The sequence below is a fragment of the Myotis myotis genome, unplaced genomic scaffold (genome assembly GCF_014108235.1).
Source record: "Myotis myotis isolate mMyoMyo1 unplaced genomic scaffold, mMyoMyo1.p scaffold_m19_p_7, whole genome shotgun sequence".
In the NCBI taxonomy this organism is placed as follows: domain Eukaryota; kingdom Metazoa; phylum Chordata; class Mammalia; order Chiroptera; family Vespertilionidae; genus Myotis; species Myotis myotis.
This window is the reverse complement of record NW_023416379.1, coordinates 82,284,875-82,302,565: the sequence shown is the minus strand read 5'-3', so window position 1 is coordinate 82,302,565 and position 17,691 is coordinate 82,284,875. Positions and strand designations below refer to the sequence as shown.

Below are 17,691 nucleotides of genomic sequence, written 5' to 3'. Positions count from 1 at the left end.
CATGAGGAGCTTTTATGAGACTGCCCTGTTTCTTAGGGGGTAGGCACAAAGGAGATTTATAGTGAAGAAAAGCAGCCGGCTCAATTCAAGCTTCTCATAAGGCAATCAAGAGGGCAGCAGGAAGCTAGCTGAGGCTGAGGCATGTCCCAGTACATTTATAAAAGACCCTTGTCTGCTGTAACTCCCACATCTCACACCATAGAGCCTCAGCTCCATCACTTACTGCCCCCATCTCCTTGCAGACTGGAACCTCAGCCCAGGCCTTGGGAGTTCACCCCACATAGGGGGACCTAATAGGATTCCATCCCCACAGCCCAAGCAGGTAAGAAGTATGGAATGAGAGAGAGGTTGACCTTGGTCACATGGTCAGGGGCTCATTGCAGTGTTTCTGGAGCCAAATTGACTGACATAGGGGATCACTATGTAAGTCATACAACTACTGTGCTGTACACCTGAAACTAAGGGAATGTTAAATGTCAATCTGGAGCTGATTGACTGGGCCTGAATCATGCCCCCTGCTCCTTAACACTATACCTTAATTTCACCAAATAAAGATGACCATTGCACCGAACTCAGAAGGTCAGTGTGAGGACTGACTTCATCTAATGCATTTAAAATGATGCCTGGCACATAGTAATAGGTCAATAAATACTAGCTGTATTATTACTGTCAGGGAAAATGTATCCATAGCAGTCCAACTTAAATTTCTATTTCATTTTTCTGAAGAATCTAAGCTTCACATGTTGGTAAGCTCTATGGCACTGTAGCCTGTCATTGTTTGGCAAATTTACCAAAGAAAGGCTTGTGAAATGACCCAGGAACTTAACAACCATCTGCGTGCATCACTGTTTTCATGAAGAAACAGATTCAGTGCTTAAAACATCAGGCTCACAAGTTAAATTTCAGACCACAGACCGAAGGCTCTGCCCATTAATTGCACTGTTGGGATCAAGACAAGGAAGGAAAGGAAGAATATGGAGCAGCAACTTGCCAGGTGCAGAATATGGTGCAGGATACTTTGCTTCTATTACATTGTTTAATCCTCACAAATGCTTTGCTAGAAGGGATTACTGTTATTTTCACTTTATAGATTTGGGGTGTTTAATAATGTGCCAATGATCATACAAACAGTCAGAAACACTATTGGGGTTGGAACCCCATTCTCTTGGCAGCAGTGTCTCACCTGGGTGCTTTTTCTTATTCACTGTGACTTCTCTTTTTGTTTTGATGCCATCATTTCTCTGTTAAAAAGAAAACAAGAATTATGGCAAGGCTTTGTAACATTGCACTTCATAGGCCTTGTTGGATTTCCCCAATAAACTGAAATCCTGCACCTAAAATCCAAGTCAGGGACAGTGGGGAGGTGGCAAGAAAAGATTTCACTGAGGCAAGTTTTTAGCACAACCCTGAAGGGGGTAGGGAAGTGAGGATCCCTGGAGAAAGAATTTTCCAGGCAGAGGGAACAGCACATGCAAAGGCCCTGAGATAAGACCATGCCCAGCATGTGATGACAGAGCTAGGAGGCCAGAGTAGCTAAAGGGAGGGGGTGAGGGGAAGAGGGAAGAAAGTGGGGTCAGAGAGCACCTCTGGGGAGGCAGGTTGTGTGGATCTTTATAGGCAATGGCAAGGGCTTAGCTTTTACTTCAGTGAGATCGGAACCCACTGGAGAGTTCTGAACAGAGGAAAGACATGCTCTACTTTATTTTCCAGAAGGCTTAGTCCTGCAGCCATATTGGGAATAGTCAAGCACAGAAGCAATGAGAGCATTCCAGGAGTTACTGAAATAATACCAGTGAGAGATAAAGAAAGTGTGGATCAACATAGTAGCCAGGGAGGTGGTGAGAACTGTTTAAATTCTGGATATATTTTAAGGACAGAACCAAAACAAACAAAAAAGGGCCAATGGTTTAGATATGGATTATGAGAAGAATCAAGCATAAAAATAAATTTTGTGCCTAAGCAGCTGGAGAGATGGTGATACCACTTGCTGAGATAGAAAATGAGGAGTAAGTTTGGTGAGAAAGAAAGTCAAGAGTTTAATATGAGCATATTAAGTTGAGGGGCCTATTGGGCACCCAACTGGAGATTTCAAGTAGGTAGTATGTATATGAATGTGGAGTTCAAGGGAGAGGCCTGAGATGGAAATATAAATTTGGGAGTCATCAGAGTATAGAGAATATTTCTGGGATGAGGCCCAGAAATCAGGATTTTAAAAAGATTCCCAGGTGATTCTAATGTGCAGCCAAGGTTGAGAACCACTGCCCTAGATAAAAGCATCAAGAAAGTATGTATAGACAGGAATGAGATAGTCCAAGGATTGCTAATGCCAATCTCTATGCTTGTTCTCTATCAAAGAGGCCATAGGAGTGGATGAATTGAGCTGGAAAAGATTTCCAGTGGTTTAGTCCAAGATCCTCATTTTGCAGTTAAGTCATCTAAGCTCCAAGGCCACCCAGCTAATGTTGCTAATGTTGAGACAAGAACCCAGAACTTCTGATTCCAAGTCTATTACATTACGTGGGTTCAGTTACCTAGAGAGGGATGGATTCTAGAAGTGCCAGAGGAAAGAGGGGAGGTAGGAGGGAGGAAAAACAGGACATAAGCCAACTCACCCCAAAGAAGCCATCACCGCCCTCAGTGACTGTGAAGAGGTAGATGAGCCACAAGACCAGGACTCTCATCTCCAGCGGGTCCCTGGTCTGGACATAAACAGCTGGGTCACAGTCTGTGACTAGACAAGGTGTACCAGGCAAGGCTGAGGCACAAAAACAAGTAATTCTGACTAAAAAAGTTAATGCACACAATAGTAGGGCCTAACTGATCAAAAGCCCTAAGTGTTTAATAATTTTTCCACTTTCACAGACCCAACCTGAGATACTGTGATTTCCATTGAAAAGTAGCAAATTTCTGTCTTTACAAACTTACTAGACAATTCCTTGAGAGCTTTTCTGTAGGTGATCAAATCTGACTAAACATGGTTTTGTTTTGTTTTTCTGGGTCAACTTGTATTTTTTCCCTTACATCAAAAAAATAATTTTGTTGTTTATTGCAAAGTAATACTCTGTATAAAAATAGAAAATAGGAATAAAAAAAAATAAGAATAAAACTCAATTCATAATTCTAAAACCCATAAAAATTATAATTTATATGTGCTACATCTTTATAAATCTGAGATTTTGATAAATATTATTTATAATAATTTTCATTTTTTTATTATAGTTTGTATTCAACACTTTTCTGTATTAGCTTTAGGGGTACAGCACAGCAGGTAGACATTTATATAGGTTACACTATTTTAAAATCATAACTTGCTTAACTTTATAATTAGGTGTATTTAACATCCAGCCTTTTATATTTCCCTGAGGTTTCCTTTTCATCTCAGTAAATAAATAAATAAATAAATAAATAAATAAATAAATAAATAAACAAATAAATAAATAAAATCATTAAAATATCAAGGACTCTTAGAACCATTAAAACAAGGATAGAATCTAAGTGTTTAAGCATAAAAAATAAGCATGAACCAATCCAGCCAATTTCCTTCTTTATAATTAATGTAATGTGCAATAAACTGTCCTCAAGTTTATGGTTATCACACAATAATTTAGACAGAGCTTGGCATATAGTCATGGTCACAAAATTAATCACTTATACCCAACTTATTTCATGTGAATGAAAAAAGTCACAGTAAGTTGGAACTGTTGTGTCCAGTATGCTAACCACTAGGCATGCATGGCAATCTAAATTTTAATTATAATAAAGTGAAATTAAAAATTCAATTTCTTAGTCACACTAGCCACATTTCAAGTGTTCAGTAGCCACATGTGACTAGTGGCTTCCATGTCAGGTAGCATAGACCCAAAACTCTTCCATCATTGCCAAATTTTTTATTAGGCATGAATTATTGTTCAGTTTTTAAAAATTAGGAAGTGCTATTACATGCTGCAACATGGATAAACGTTGAGGACATTCTGTTAAGTAAAACAATCCAGTCACAAAAAAGACAAATACTGTTATAATTCCACTTGTACAAAGTGTCTAAAAAGAAGTCAAACTCATAGAAACAAAAAGTAGAATGTTGGTTGCCAGGGCCTTGGAGAAGGGGTAACAGGGAGTTGTGATTCAATGGGTATGAGTTTCAGTTTTGACAGATGAAACAGTTCTAGAAACCTGTTGCACAAAATGTGAATGTACTTAATGCCACTGAACTTATACACTTAAAAATGGTTAAGTTGGTATATTTTACATTATGTGAGTTTTTTAGCATGATTTTTTTTAAGTTTTACTGGACATGAAGAATCCATGTGGCCTCTCAGTGATTCTTTCACATCTCCACAGGAAAAGACAAAAAACTGTGATTGCCAAACTCAATAACCCATCCTTAGAATAAATGCCTTTTATTGGCAGCACTAAACACAGAGTTGGACCCTCCCTTCCAGCCCTCATCTTGCTTCCTGGATGCACTTTATTTTTTTTAAATATATTTTTATTAATCTCAAAGAGAAAGGGAGAAGGAGGGAGAGGTAGAAACATCAAAGATGAGAGAGAATCATTGATCGGCTGCCGCCTACAGGCCCCACACTAGGGATCGAGCCCACAACCCAGGAATGTACCCTGACCGGTAATCAAGCCGTGACCTCCTGGTTCATCGGTCGACGCTCAACCACTGAGCCATGCCAGCCAGGCCCTTGGTGCACTTTAAACATCATACAAACCCTGCTATCCCTGACAGCGCTACCCCACACCTACCAGACAAGAGAAAAACATGAGGGGCAGGGTACTGACTTCCAGAGACGGGCTACATGTCAGCACAGACCTCTTCTGGGGCTTTCGAGGGAAGCAGGAAAAGAAGCGGTGGAGCACATGCCACATTCATATTTGCCTCCCCGCTAAGGTGAGCAGGCCTCTCGCGCCCCCACCTCTCCTTGCCAAGACTCCTCCTAGATCTATTGCTTTAACTTCCTCTGGGCAGCAGCCTGTGCTCCAGACCTCATTCTTCCAGATCTGCATCCCCAAACCTACCTGCTCTGTGCCCTGTGGCCTAGGGCTGTGCTCTCTGCTTTCCAAAAGTGGTGGCTATTGGTCTCTAGAGCAGTGTTTTTCCAATATTTTTTACCAGGACCCACAGAAAGAAATATATATCTATACACACACACCTAATAAAACGTGTGTGTGTGTGTGTGTGTGTGTGTGTATATACATATAATAAAATGTGTGTGTATCTATAATAAACTATAATAATAAGCATAATATGCTAATTAGACCAGACATACTTCTGGACATCCTTCTGGATGACTTTCTGGACGAAGCAGGGGCTGTGAGGGAAGTCCGGGTCCTAGGTGCCTGCTGGCAGCCGGAGGGAAGCCCGGGTCCCAGGTGCCAGAGGGAAGCCGGTGCCGGCAGCTGGGAGAAGGAAGGCCTACTCTTGCAAGAATTTCATGCATCAGGCCTCTAGTATTTACATAAAATAACTGAACAGTTTTATGAAATATAGCTTAATTCTTCCTCTGAAACATGCCCTTGTATATTTTCTATTTTTTTTTATTTATTTTTTTTTTTTTTACTAAATTGATTTCCAAATACCTTTTTGGAGTGACATTGGAGAGGGAACGATGCTCTTTCCAGCCCCTTTCCCAGGTTTCCTCCTCTCCCAGGGAAAATGCTCACTGTGAATTCCTGGGTACTGTTGGGGCCATGGTCTTAGTACTGGAGCTTTCAAAGAAGGTAACTGTCTTGGTGTGTGTAGGTGTGATCTGTCCCCTTTCTGTGCCAGGGCCTGCTTCCAAATGGGAGGCCTGGCCCTCTGCTGACTCTTTCTCTCCATCTTACTCTCTGAACAATCTTCTTTCTCCCACATGCAGTCCAGGCCTGAGGCTGCAAACCCAACTCCAGAAGGCCTGGTGACAGTGCTGGGCACTGTGAGGAAACTCTCATACTCTCTGCCTTTGTCCCCCCACGCTGGAGGGTGTATTCTGGGCTGTCTCTTCTGCCTGGGTAGAAATGGTAAACTTTAATTTACAATCAGGGTTTCAGACCAGCGACTCCCAGGCACTGCTCTGTAGGCCTACCATGAAGAACTAAGCTATTTATTGATATGCACATGTTTTATTATGTGTGTGCATGTAAATATATATTTATTTCTATGGAGCCTGGTCAAAACTATTTTTAAAGTACTGCTCTAGAAACAAATTTTCATCACTTTTAGAAAGCAGAAAGCATAGGCCATGAGGAGGAATGGGGGGGGGGGGTAGAGGATGGGGAGGAAGAGGAGGGAGGGAAGGAACATGAAGAGAAGAAAAGAAGGCATTTAGGAGCCCATTAGAAAATACAGGTGCCTCTATCCCACCCTAAACATACTAAATCCTAGACAGCCCAGTCCCAGCCCTATGCATTATTAAAGCTACCCAAGTAGTTGATTCTAGACTGGTTCTTAGATAGGAAAAAAAGGGTCCTACACCTAAGTTAACCCTGTGATTTGAATTCTCTTTGGGGAGTTGGGACCCAAGCTTAAACTAATCAAACTTTTTCTTCACTTCCTTGGTGCATACAACTCCCTCTGGGATAGGGTTGGAAGATTGATTTTCACATAAATAACAAGTAAGTTTTTAATGTTACACTATTTATGGTCCAGAATTATTTGTTGTTTTTTCTGAAATTCATATAAAGTATTCAGAACAGCACCTAACAGGTGCTAAGCCCCAACTATTAGCTATCAATATTAGCATTACTAGCATTTCAATCTTACCACTAGTATTTTTATAGTTTCTTGTTGGATTGGGTCAGAATTTGGCTTCAATTCAGAGTCAAGTGAACTTATCAAATAAAAGCTGCTTCTGGGATGATGCGAACCCCATGGCATTTTCAGCACTTCCCTTTCAAGCTGGCAGAGTCTTAATTATTAAAAACTAAAGGCCTGGTGCACGAATTCATGCATGGGTGGGGTCCCTCAGCCTGGCCGCTGATCGGGACCAATCAGGCTGATTGTGGCCCACGGGCTGGGGGGGGGGGAGGACCTACAGGAGGTTGTCTGTGGGAGCAAACTGATCACCAGTGAGCAGCTCCTGCATTGAACATCTGCCCTCTGGTGGTCAGTGCATTGTCATAGCAACCAGTCATTCAGTTGACCGGTTGTAATGGTTACTTAGGCTTATATATATATATAGATAACTCTCAGAATCTGTGTGTCCTTGACACAGGTGAGCAGCTGTTGTCATCAGAGTAAGCATGTTTATGTCACACCTCACTCAGGCAGCTCCTCCCCCAGGGCCAGTGGAGCCTGTGTTGACACTGGCTTCCTGGGAAGGCTTGGTCATGGTAGGACCCCCCCTCCCCCCCCCACACACACACACACACACCGCCCACTTCCTTGAATTCATTCAAGTAAATTCACTGCTGATAATCCCTGTCTTTCAATTTACAGAAAACAATCAGAATTCACTATTAAGCCCCTGGAGACGGCTGACCATTGTCTCCCCATTCTTCCAGTTATATATTTATGGTCTCCAAACATCACTTATTTTCGTCAACAGCGGTCTCCTTATCAACAGTGGTGCTTGGTTGGAACTGCCCACACCTACACTTTCCAGCACTTTTAGCAACAATCTAATCTTAGGCCCAGTTGAACTCTTGGGTTGCTTCCCTGGCATCAATATTGATGGGATTATGTTTCTTTTCCTATAAATAGAATTTCCAGTAGAGTTGTCTCTCTCCTCTCAGTCACAGGCTAATGGAAAGAGCTGGTCTCCAGCTGGGATCTGAACGAAATCATTACTCAAATAGAGCTGATTGTTTTCGAGGCAAAGGACCTGTAAAACCTTGGTTTTATTTTACCTCTTATTTTATGTGCTTGGTAACCTTTGCATTGACATCTGTCTTTGCATACACATCTGTCTTTGCATAGAAATCCTTGGGCCATTTGCCTTTAAGAGTGACTTTATGTCTTCTTAAGTAGGCAGATACAGTAGAGAAGACAGGTGGAAATATAGATGGGGAATAGAAAAGATAACCAATTTTATATATGAAAAAAATAAATTTGGAAGTTTGGTCAATTTTATGATCTAGACAAACTTCTTCTGGAAGGACTATAATGTAAAGCTATTTACAACCTTATTGAGTGTCTGCACAAACATTTGTGCACAGTAAATTTTAAATACATATTTTATATTTTAGCATGTGTTAGCATGCTTATATAGCATAAACAGTAGAAAGAGACCAAAATGAATTCAACTCTAACCCCAAGTCTGTCCCTCATCTGTGAGAACTTGTGAAAGTCAGTCTCCTCCCCTATAAAATAAGGGGACCTCAGATCCATTCACATACAGATTCTATTATTACATGCCCATTTCTCAGCTTCTCTTTACACATTATTTATTTCATTGTTCTTTTAATTAGTGTCCATCAGTCATCAAATTTAAGCCTAGAAAGATTAAAAACTTTTTACTGGGCTTTACTCCTGTTTTCTTCTCAAACTGGTTATTATAATTCTTTTTTTTCTGGGGTATTTTTTAAAATTTTTAATTGAATACATTGGGGTAACATTGGTTAATAAAATTATATAGATTTTAGGTGTACGATTCAAAATGCATCACCTGTATATTGTATTATGTGTTCATCGCCCAAAGTCAAGTCTCCTTCCATCACTCCTTTACCCTCTCCCACCTCCCCCACCCCCCTTCCCCTCTGTAATCACCAGTTGTCTGTGTCCATGAGTTGTTTTGTTTTGTTCTGTTTTTGCTTAATGCCTTCACCTTTTTCACCCAGCCTCTGACAACTGTCAGTTCATTCTCTGTATCTATGAGTCTGTGGTTCTATAATTCTTGAACCTCTTTCGAGATAGGCTGAGAATCTACCAAGAATTAAGTCGTTGGGTTGAGAATAGAGGTATAATTTTTAAGAATTCTAGAATTATAAGCCTGGAAGAGACCAAAGAAATTACTTAGTTCAGTCCCTTCCCTGTGACACTTGACTCAACTTTAATTTGGTCAGCCACTATACAGTGAGAGCTTCCAATGTCCCAGGCGCCGTGCTAGGCACATCCTCCTGCAGGTGTTCCTTCCTTGTAGCTCCGCCCACTAAGAGAAACCCCAAAGCAGCGATCCAGACCCACTTTTGAAAACAAGCGCTGGTTGCTGGAGTCCTTTTTGTTCCAGGGTCCCTATTTAACTCTGACGTTTCACTGAATGGCTCTCCCTCAGAGTCCAATTTGTGACCCTACCCACCCCCCTAAACTGACCTCTTTTGACCCAAAAATTGAGGTACATATTTTAGAGGTCTGTGTGTCCTCTGCCACTTATTGGAACTTCAGCTGGAGAGCATTTCTGGGTTAGCCGGCGGCCTAAGCCAGCTGTCTGTTCCCTCCGAACAAGGATTTGGGTGGTATGTTTTCTAAAATCTATTTAGTCTGTGCTTTGTAGCTTAGAAGAGACCTAGGGTGCTACTTTGTTCTTAGCTTATTACCTCGTACTTCTTCTGGTGTCCTAGTAGCTAGTCCATGTCTCACAGACGACCAGTCATGACGAGTCCAGCTCAATTCCTTTCTAAACAGCCTGCCAGCTTCAAGGGCTGGCTCTACTCCAACCCCTTGTAACTGAAGCTTTTTTCCTGTCACTCACAGTTCAGTAGAGCACAAGTTACCACCAAGCCCTAAAAGATAATAAATGGCCTCCCGAGACGGTGCCAAGCGCTTTCTTCCAGCCAAGCCTCCAGCTCAGCACTTCGGCCCTAGCCTCCCGAGAGCTCCCAGGTGAGGCTCATTTCTCCCCTTCCCCACTCCACCTTGCTTAAATAGGATGGGTAAAGCCCAGAGAATGTGGGCTTCCTTTTGGATTGTTTACTTGAAAAAGTATCTGAACAGCAACTCAAGGGTGGTAATAGTTTTAGAATAAGAACAAATAAGAATAATTCTTTCTAATTTATAAAATGCTTTCATATGCCTTGGTTCTATTGTTTGGCAATCTTGCCAATTACATGGGAGTTATTTCCTTTTCACACTTGCAGAAAATGAGAAGGATCAACTTAAATTCTATTTTCCTAAATTTCTTTCTCCAAAAAATCTAATATTTCTCTTAGACTATGGGTCAGTTCATTTTGTGTTCAGGGAATGATTTTAATAAAGTCATAATTGTTAATGGAATTTTCATTAGTTCTTTAAAAATAAGCTCTCTGCTAAAAGAAGGAGGAGGAGGAGGAGGAGAAATGTTTCAAAGCTGATCTCCTAATAAATTTGAGTGTTATTGTGTGTTTAAGGATACTCAGCTCTTTTAATATAAAAACACAATTCATCAGGCCTACTGGAAAGAACCAACAGAACAGGCTTTGTGGGGTCTTCATATGTGAGCACTCAGGTAAATATGTTACAAACTCTTCTTGGGTGGTCTGTTTTAAATAAGAGTAAACCAAATATCTGACTTTTTTTAATCCGCACCCGAGGATATGTTTATTCGTTTTAGATAGAGAGGAAGGGAGTGAGAGAAACATGGATGTGAGAGAGAAACATCAGTTGGTTGCCTCTGGTATGCATCCCAACCAGGGATCAAACCCAAAACCTACATATGTAAACTGACCGGGAATCAAACCCATGACTTTTCGGTGTATGAGATGATGCTCCAACCAACTGAGCACCCGGCCAAGGCCAAATACCTGACTTTTCATGCAGTGCTTATACTGACTAAACTTTAATTATTTGAAGTCTACAAAAAAAAAAAAAAAAAAAAATTATTTAAGTTTTTCTATGCATATTAACAGTATTTTCATTATACTTTCCTACTGTGTAGAGCCAGTTTTTCATTCCTGAATGATTCTATGAGTAGAATGAGTTGTCCGGCACTCCCGCCTATCCTGCAAACATCATGTCAATCTATACACAAAAACCTTCCAGGCTTGCCCTGACTGGTTTGGCTCAGTGGCTAGAGCGTCAGCCTGTGGACTGAAGAGTCCCAAGTTCGATTCCGGTCAAGGGCATGTACCTTGGTTGCAGGCACATCCCCAGTGCGGGGTGTGCAGGAGGTGGCTGATCGATGTTTCTCTCTCATGGATGTTTCTGACTCTCTATCCCTCTCCCTTTCTCTCTGTTAAAAAAATCAATAAAATATATTTTTAAAAAAACAAAACCTTCCAGGCTCATACTATGTACAGATGAAGAGCAAACATGCTATCAAGGCAAATTCATCTTTTGGACTCCTTGAATCTGCCCTCAAATGTTCCTTCTATGCAGCTTCTTCTTGTACATCCTTAATTCCAGGCAAACTGGTATCTTTCTAGGTTAGAATGAAAGTGCAGCTTCAAAAGGTTTATACATTTTGAGTTGTTTTTTAAAAATATTTTTTTGGTAATCCTCACCTGGAGATTTTTCCCCCCATTGATTTTTAGAGAGAGTGGAAGGGAGGAGGGAGGGGAAAGAGAGAAAGAGAGAGAGAGGATCGAACTCTCAAACCCTCGGTGTTCAGAGTCTATGGTCTAACTAACCACTGGGCATACCAGCAGGGCTACATTTTGGATTTTTATAGACCTGTCCAAATTGCCCACCTAATTTGTACCTGTATATGCTCCCAGGTAAGGTATAGAAATGCCTATTTCATCACACTGTCCCCAACATCGTTTTAATATTTGCCAAACTGATAGGCAAAATTTTTCTAATTATTTTAAATTTCATGTCTTTGCTTTTAGTAAGATAATTTTTCAAATGTTTACTGGCCATTTGTCTATTTAAGTCATTCTAAGTTTTTCTATTAGGATGTTCATTTTTTCTTAAGAACTGCTTCTTAGGAGCTTTTTATATAGCGTGAATATTAACTCTCTGTCATGGGTTATAAATACTTAGTCATCATTGGTCTTTGGTTTTTTTAAGTTTTTATGTTTGTTCTGCACAAAAATTTAAAATATTTATGAAATCAAATCTGTCTATATGGATTTAAATTTTTTCTATAAAAAGATTGTAAAAATATCATCCTATATTTTCTTCTTTAAATTTTTAATGCATTTAAATTTTCATTCCTTCTAGAGTTATTTCAGGTTTTAGTATGAACTAAGGGTTTACTTTCACTTTCCTCCAAATGAATAACCAGTTTTCCCAATTATGTTTCTTGACTAAATATTCTTTATCAAGATCATCTTGATAATTTTTATCAATTTTAAAGGCCACTTTGTCATATAATAAAATTATGACTAATAATTTTTTAAAATTCTATTGCTTTCTGTACCATTTCTCTTGTCAGTTACTAGCTTAATTGGTATCTTGGTCAAAAACATGTCAAAAAGGTTTATCACCAAGTTTCTTATTAGGAAGGAATGGGGGGGGGGCGGGAAGGGGGAGAATGAGGGATATCTGTAATACTGTCAACAATAAAAAATAAAAATAAAGAAAATTCAACATTTAAAAAAGAGAAAGAATTAGTCTGATTCTCTAAGAGATTGAGCATAGGGAAGTCTTCAAGCAAAATTTGGCTAAAGTATAAACACTAGTGCAAAAGGTTTTCAGAGAAAATAAAATCTGCTTAATACAAAGTCTCTTTATCCAAAATTTTGAAGGAGTAAGTCTGTTCCACTGTGACAAGCTGTCCTAACACCACAAATTTGTAGTTAATGCCTACTTATCCTTAAACGATAAAGAAACTCAGATTTTTTTAAATTTTATAAGAAAAATGAACTATCTTAAAAATTTAATTTAAAGTGTTTATTTTAAAAGGCTTTATTTAAACCAAAACCAAAAATCTAAGTCGTGTGGGCCTTTGGAGATTAAAAACTGACATTGCACTGAGGACCCAGAGGCCCACGGGGACCTAATAACCCTCATCAGCAAGATTTACCTCAATTTTGCACAGTTTGAGAGCTACATATCTCATTGCCACTGCTCACCTCTTTGTACTTTATTTATTCAACTGACTGTGCACAGGCAAGTTACTATAACTTTATGAAATTCCAGGACACTTTCACACGTATTCATTCTTAAGGATTTTCCTTCTTAGCATGTCAGCGCCCAGCTTTCCATCTATCACTGGATAGATGGAGATTACCCGTGGCTTGCTCGGAGCAGGTTTAGTAAGAGGGCCTCAGCTCCGCACTGGTTTTGTGCACTCAGCAAGGTTAGAACCAGCTGTGCATGTTCAACGTTATAGAGTCCAAGCATGTCAAACTCATGGCCTGCAGGCCGAGGGCCTCATTTATTTGGCCCATGTTAGCCGTTGAGTTTGACATGCTTGCTATAGACCTTTTGCACTATCCCTCCAGTACTCTCGATTATTTTCACAGCTATTACAACTGTGTAGCTATCCAGTCCAGAACTGTGAAGACCTTGACATCTCATGAGCACACTGCTACTCAAGTTCAATCTAAGAGAGCACCATGACATGTTTGGGAATAGGGTTTCCCCTTCTCGGTAGCTATGGGTATTTCCTGCCAAAGAGCTAAAAGGGAACAAGGCAAGATGTGTTGAAAGTTGCAAACACATGTGTTTAGATTGCGTGGAACATGGCTTTACAAGAAGTGGCCTTCGGCAAACCTTGGAATGCAGTGACAGTTTTCCATGGGAGGCCACCCTCCACTTCTGGGGCCATGTACCCCTGTGACACCCACCCACCCACTGCTAATGGCCTTGGATACCAAGCACCCTCTCATTTCTTCCCATTTACACTAAAAGGCTCAAACCAAAGTGCCAAAATCAGTCACTGATACACGAGTTTTCGTGAATGTGTCCACTTATTTTTTTCTAGGAGGATATTTGCATTTATTTAATTGTGAAATAAATTACATCAGAGGGTATATGGATGTGAAAGCATGGTGTTTCCCTTACCCTCACTCAGCACAGCAAGACACACCCTGTAATGTAGACCCTGCCCCTGATTTTTTTAAAAATTGCCATTTTTTAAAAGAAGCAAGACATATATAACCTATGAAGCACGTCAGTAACAACTTATATCAACTTGTGGTTGTACACAAAATGGGAGTGTTTGCAAGTCAAGCTTCCAAGACTCAACATGAATACATGCCCATTTTAAATCTCCATGCTTGTCGCAAATTAATCGACCGAAGCAAGAAAAGTGAAATAATTTGCCCAAAGTTATATTATTTGTTAATAGTTGAATAAAGTATTCTGAGGCTATTATTGTGAAGCTGCTTTTAATTTTAGTTACGGTTATAAATAATTAGTAGCGGCAAAAAGGAGCATAACAAAAGGCTATGCTAATATTCTGACAAATCATCGGATATATTTTTATCTATATTTTTGTTCTCTGATGTCTGTGATCTCCAGCCTATGTGTGTTGTTATTAGGTTTAGTTTAATGGATATCACGATGGAAAAGCCAAAGTCATCATTCTCCATACCTCTTCCACCTTGACCTTCTTTCTATACCTCCTTAAGTAACTTCCCATCATTTAGTTTCTGGCACGGGTAGATTACATAGGACATAAATAGATTTTTCATGGAAAGAAAAGAAAAGAAAAATTATGAATTTTCAAGGCCTGTCAGTTAAAAAAATACAGTGTGCTGCTTTGTATTTATTTGGGGGTAATAGCAGGGTAAGTGGTTATAAGGATCAATTTTGGGATTTTTCAGAGTCCAGGAAGGGAGTTAAATTGAGAAATACTTCCCAGATGTATACTGATTCAGTCAAAGCTTAAATAAATCTATCCTAAACTGAAAATAAACTTAAATCTCTCAAGTGTATTTTTAAACAGATTAAGATCAATATATTTCTAACTAGTGAAATCCTTACGATTAATATTTTTAACAATTATCTTTAGTGGAGCTTTCTTTATTCCAGTTGATCTACCTCCCAGCACATCCAAAGAATAGGGGTGCTGTGTTATAATTGAGAAGGCTGTGCCTTGATCCTGAAAACCTGGAGTTTGAGTCTCAAGCCAATACCTCAATTTATGTAGTCACCGAGACACGGAACTCTGTTATTGCTGCTCATTGCTCTTTCCATTCCATGTTCCTTTATTTCACCTCCCTTCAGGAAATGAGATATTGAGAGTCTTCCCCAGAAGGAAAAAATAATCTCAAACTAACAGGTAGTACCTGTGATAGTAATACACGTTCTAAGGAATCAAATCACCACTATTGGGCTTACCTGGTGATTCTCTCCTCACATCACAGCCCGAGGGAGCCCTTCCTCTGGCGTACTTGTGGCTCAATCACTTCTTAAGCTGGTTGAAAGACGATCTTAATATCTGAATCACAGCAGCCCTCTGGCATGCATACAGGTCACTGATTCATGAACAACGACTCCTAGTGCACCAAGGAGCCCAGGACACACCCCCTTCAAGAAGGAACAGAGAAATACTTTTCTGCTGACTCTCCCTCCCGCTTTGAGTCCATACCAGCCAGGTAAGAGGAAGCAGCTCAGAGACCAAGATTTGATGATTCCCCCGGCAGGTACGGATGGATTTCTGAAACCACAGAAGGAACATGCTCTAGGGCAGCGGTTCTCAACATGTGGGTCGCAACCCCTTTGGGGGTCGAACGACCCTTTCACAGGGGTCGCCTAAGACCATCGGGAAACACACATATAATTACATATTGTTTTTGTGATTAATCACTATGCTTTAATTATGTTCAATTTGTAACAATGAAATTGGGGGTCACCACAACATGAGGAACTGTATTAAAGGGTCGCGGCATTAGGAAGGTTGAGAACCACTGCTCTAGGGGAATGAGGAACACTTCTGTCCTCAAATCAGTTTTCTACAAAATGCCACTCTGTTGAAATTTCATGTCCATCCTCTGGATACCAGGGTCATACCCCATAAAGCAAAAGGAATGCAGCCCTTAGTCCATCATTCCAAAGAGGAGAGGTGGGTAATTCCAATGGGGTGAGGGTAGAGGCAGACTTTTTTTTCCAACTTTCTCATTCAAGGCTGAAGAATGAACTTGCTACTTTCCCAGACAAAGGAACCCCGGACTTCCTGGTGGGCTAATATGGGGTGGAGGCTGGCAAAAGAGAAGAGCAGTGTGCACGTCTGCCCCCAGGTGAATGTTCTCAGTATGTTCTTTGTCCTTAGAAAACCTTGAGCTAAACCTTATTAACTTCTTTAGTAAAAGTTTCTTCCTTTCTAAGGAGTCATCAACTTTGAAAATAAACACTCCATGTGTGCAAATGATCGAGGGGGCTTACACTTGAAGCCATTCCATATTTACAAGTTACTTGAGGTATCTTACATGCTAATGCATAAAATAAAATTACATTAGAATAGAAATAAAGGAACACAAACCATAAAAGTTCTATATAAAATAAGTAAATAATAAAAAGGGAAAAACTATAAAAGTAGCGAGTCAATTAAGAAAAAGAATGCAAATAAAAACCTATGAGTTATCTGTAGTGTTATGTAAGTTTGACACTCAACTCTAGGAATGGAGCTTCCTAGCCGTCAAAGAAAAGGGAAAGCTGATTGGGTACATTGTTCTTATCAGAACAGAGGAAGCATCCATCTTCTCAGGAAGGAGAAAATGGTTCTTGGAGCACAAAATTCTAATAGAAACACCTTTTTTGTGTGTGAACTGCTAATAAGATAGGAGCCCATAATTTCAGGTTGAAGACCTTTAGTGCCAAGCAGCCTTCAACACAATGTTATCCTCTTGTGTCCAACACCAGCTGAGCCCCTTGGTCTATATCACAACCCTGCACAATCAGGTCTGCGTCTGGTCCAGTGGAAAGTTCTAAAGAGAACACAGCCTTCTTGACAACCCCTAGTTGTTTAAGGGCGTCAACCATTGCTCCTTTGTCCATCAACCAGCCTGGGCAGAATAGAGTTGATCTCACAATTTAATCAAGTGAACTCCATTCTTTCTCCTCATGTGCCTTTTCCACTGGGTTTTGCCTATTTTCAGGATCCACCAATTGTAAGTTGATATATAAAATATATCCTTTCAATACAAAAGGTCGGTCAAGGGCTTCTTTTCAGCCCAGTGCTGCCCTTTTCCTATTGTCTCTATTAAAATTCAAGTTCATATAGGAGCACAGAAGTCACTGACACCTTAGTGGGAATGTGTTTATAAATGTGATTAAATAATTTATTACTTACTTAGGGAGAAATGTGGCTGTGGAACTGGATTGGGCCAGGAGGGAGGAATAAGCCAGTAGTGGGGCAGACAAAATGGCTAATCAGCATGGAGCTTAAGGTGATAAGGGCTTGAAATCAGATGGAAGCTCTGGTTCTCATCTTCAGCTCACTGTGTTGTAAAGCCCAGCAATGTCCTAAGGACTGGCCCATAGAACCAAAGGGATCCCTACAGTTTCTTATTAGCCCAAAAACATTTTAGCAGATTCTAGAAAATAAGGCAACCAGTAAACATCAATGTTTCCATGAGTATACTGGCTGGGGGTGACAATCTAAATCCACACAAATGAATGCATTTACTAGTTTGTGAATTCCATATTTAATAGAAGGAGATCATAGTATGCCCAATATGTAGGTTGTTTCACAAATAGGGTATGCTTTTCAATTACTGGTGACTCACCAATAAACTGCTTACTCACCCCTTCTAGTTTCCTCCTAATAATCTCTTAAAGCATGCAATGCTGAATTTCTTAGTGCTTCCTGGTTAGGTTTTGGGGCTCTTTAGTCCCTGCCAAGGTGGCTTACGTGCTAATGCATAAAATAAACCAAGGGAAGCAGCATGAGTTTGAGCCCCAATGGAAGCATTGCTCCTCTAGCGATTATAAAGCTCCTTCTGCCACAAAATCTCACACTCACC

At 40.2% G+C, this 17,691-nt stretch overlaps 1 protein-coding gene across 3 annotated transcripts in view; it reads right to left on the bottom strand.

The window, feature by feature from the left end:
- ADGRF1 (adhesion G protein-coupled receptor F1) overlaps positions 1-17,691 on the bottom strand; it is a 44,163-nt gene that overhangs the window by 26,246 nt on the left and 226 nt on the right. For 2 of the 3 annotated variants that reach the window (XM_036318076.1, XM_036318078.1), the window contains exons 2-4: positions 15,068-15,256; positions 2,613-2,755; positions 1,184-1,241 (exon numbers count right to left, since the gene is read on the bottom strand). In XM_036318076.1, the coding sequence (XP_036173969.1) occupies positions 1,184-1,241; positions 2,613-2,681 (127 nt within the window). In that variant the 5' untranslated portion in view covers positions 2,682-2,755; positions 15,068-15,256. The remainder of the gene's footprint in view (positions 1-1,183; positions 1,242-2,612; positions 2,756-15,067; positions 15,257-17,691) is intronic. The other variant, XM_036318077.1, reaches the window with a different exon arrangement.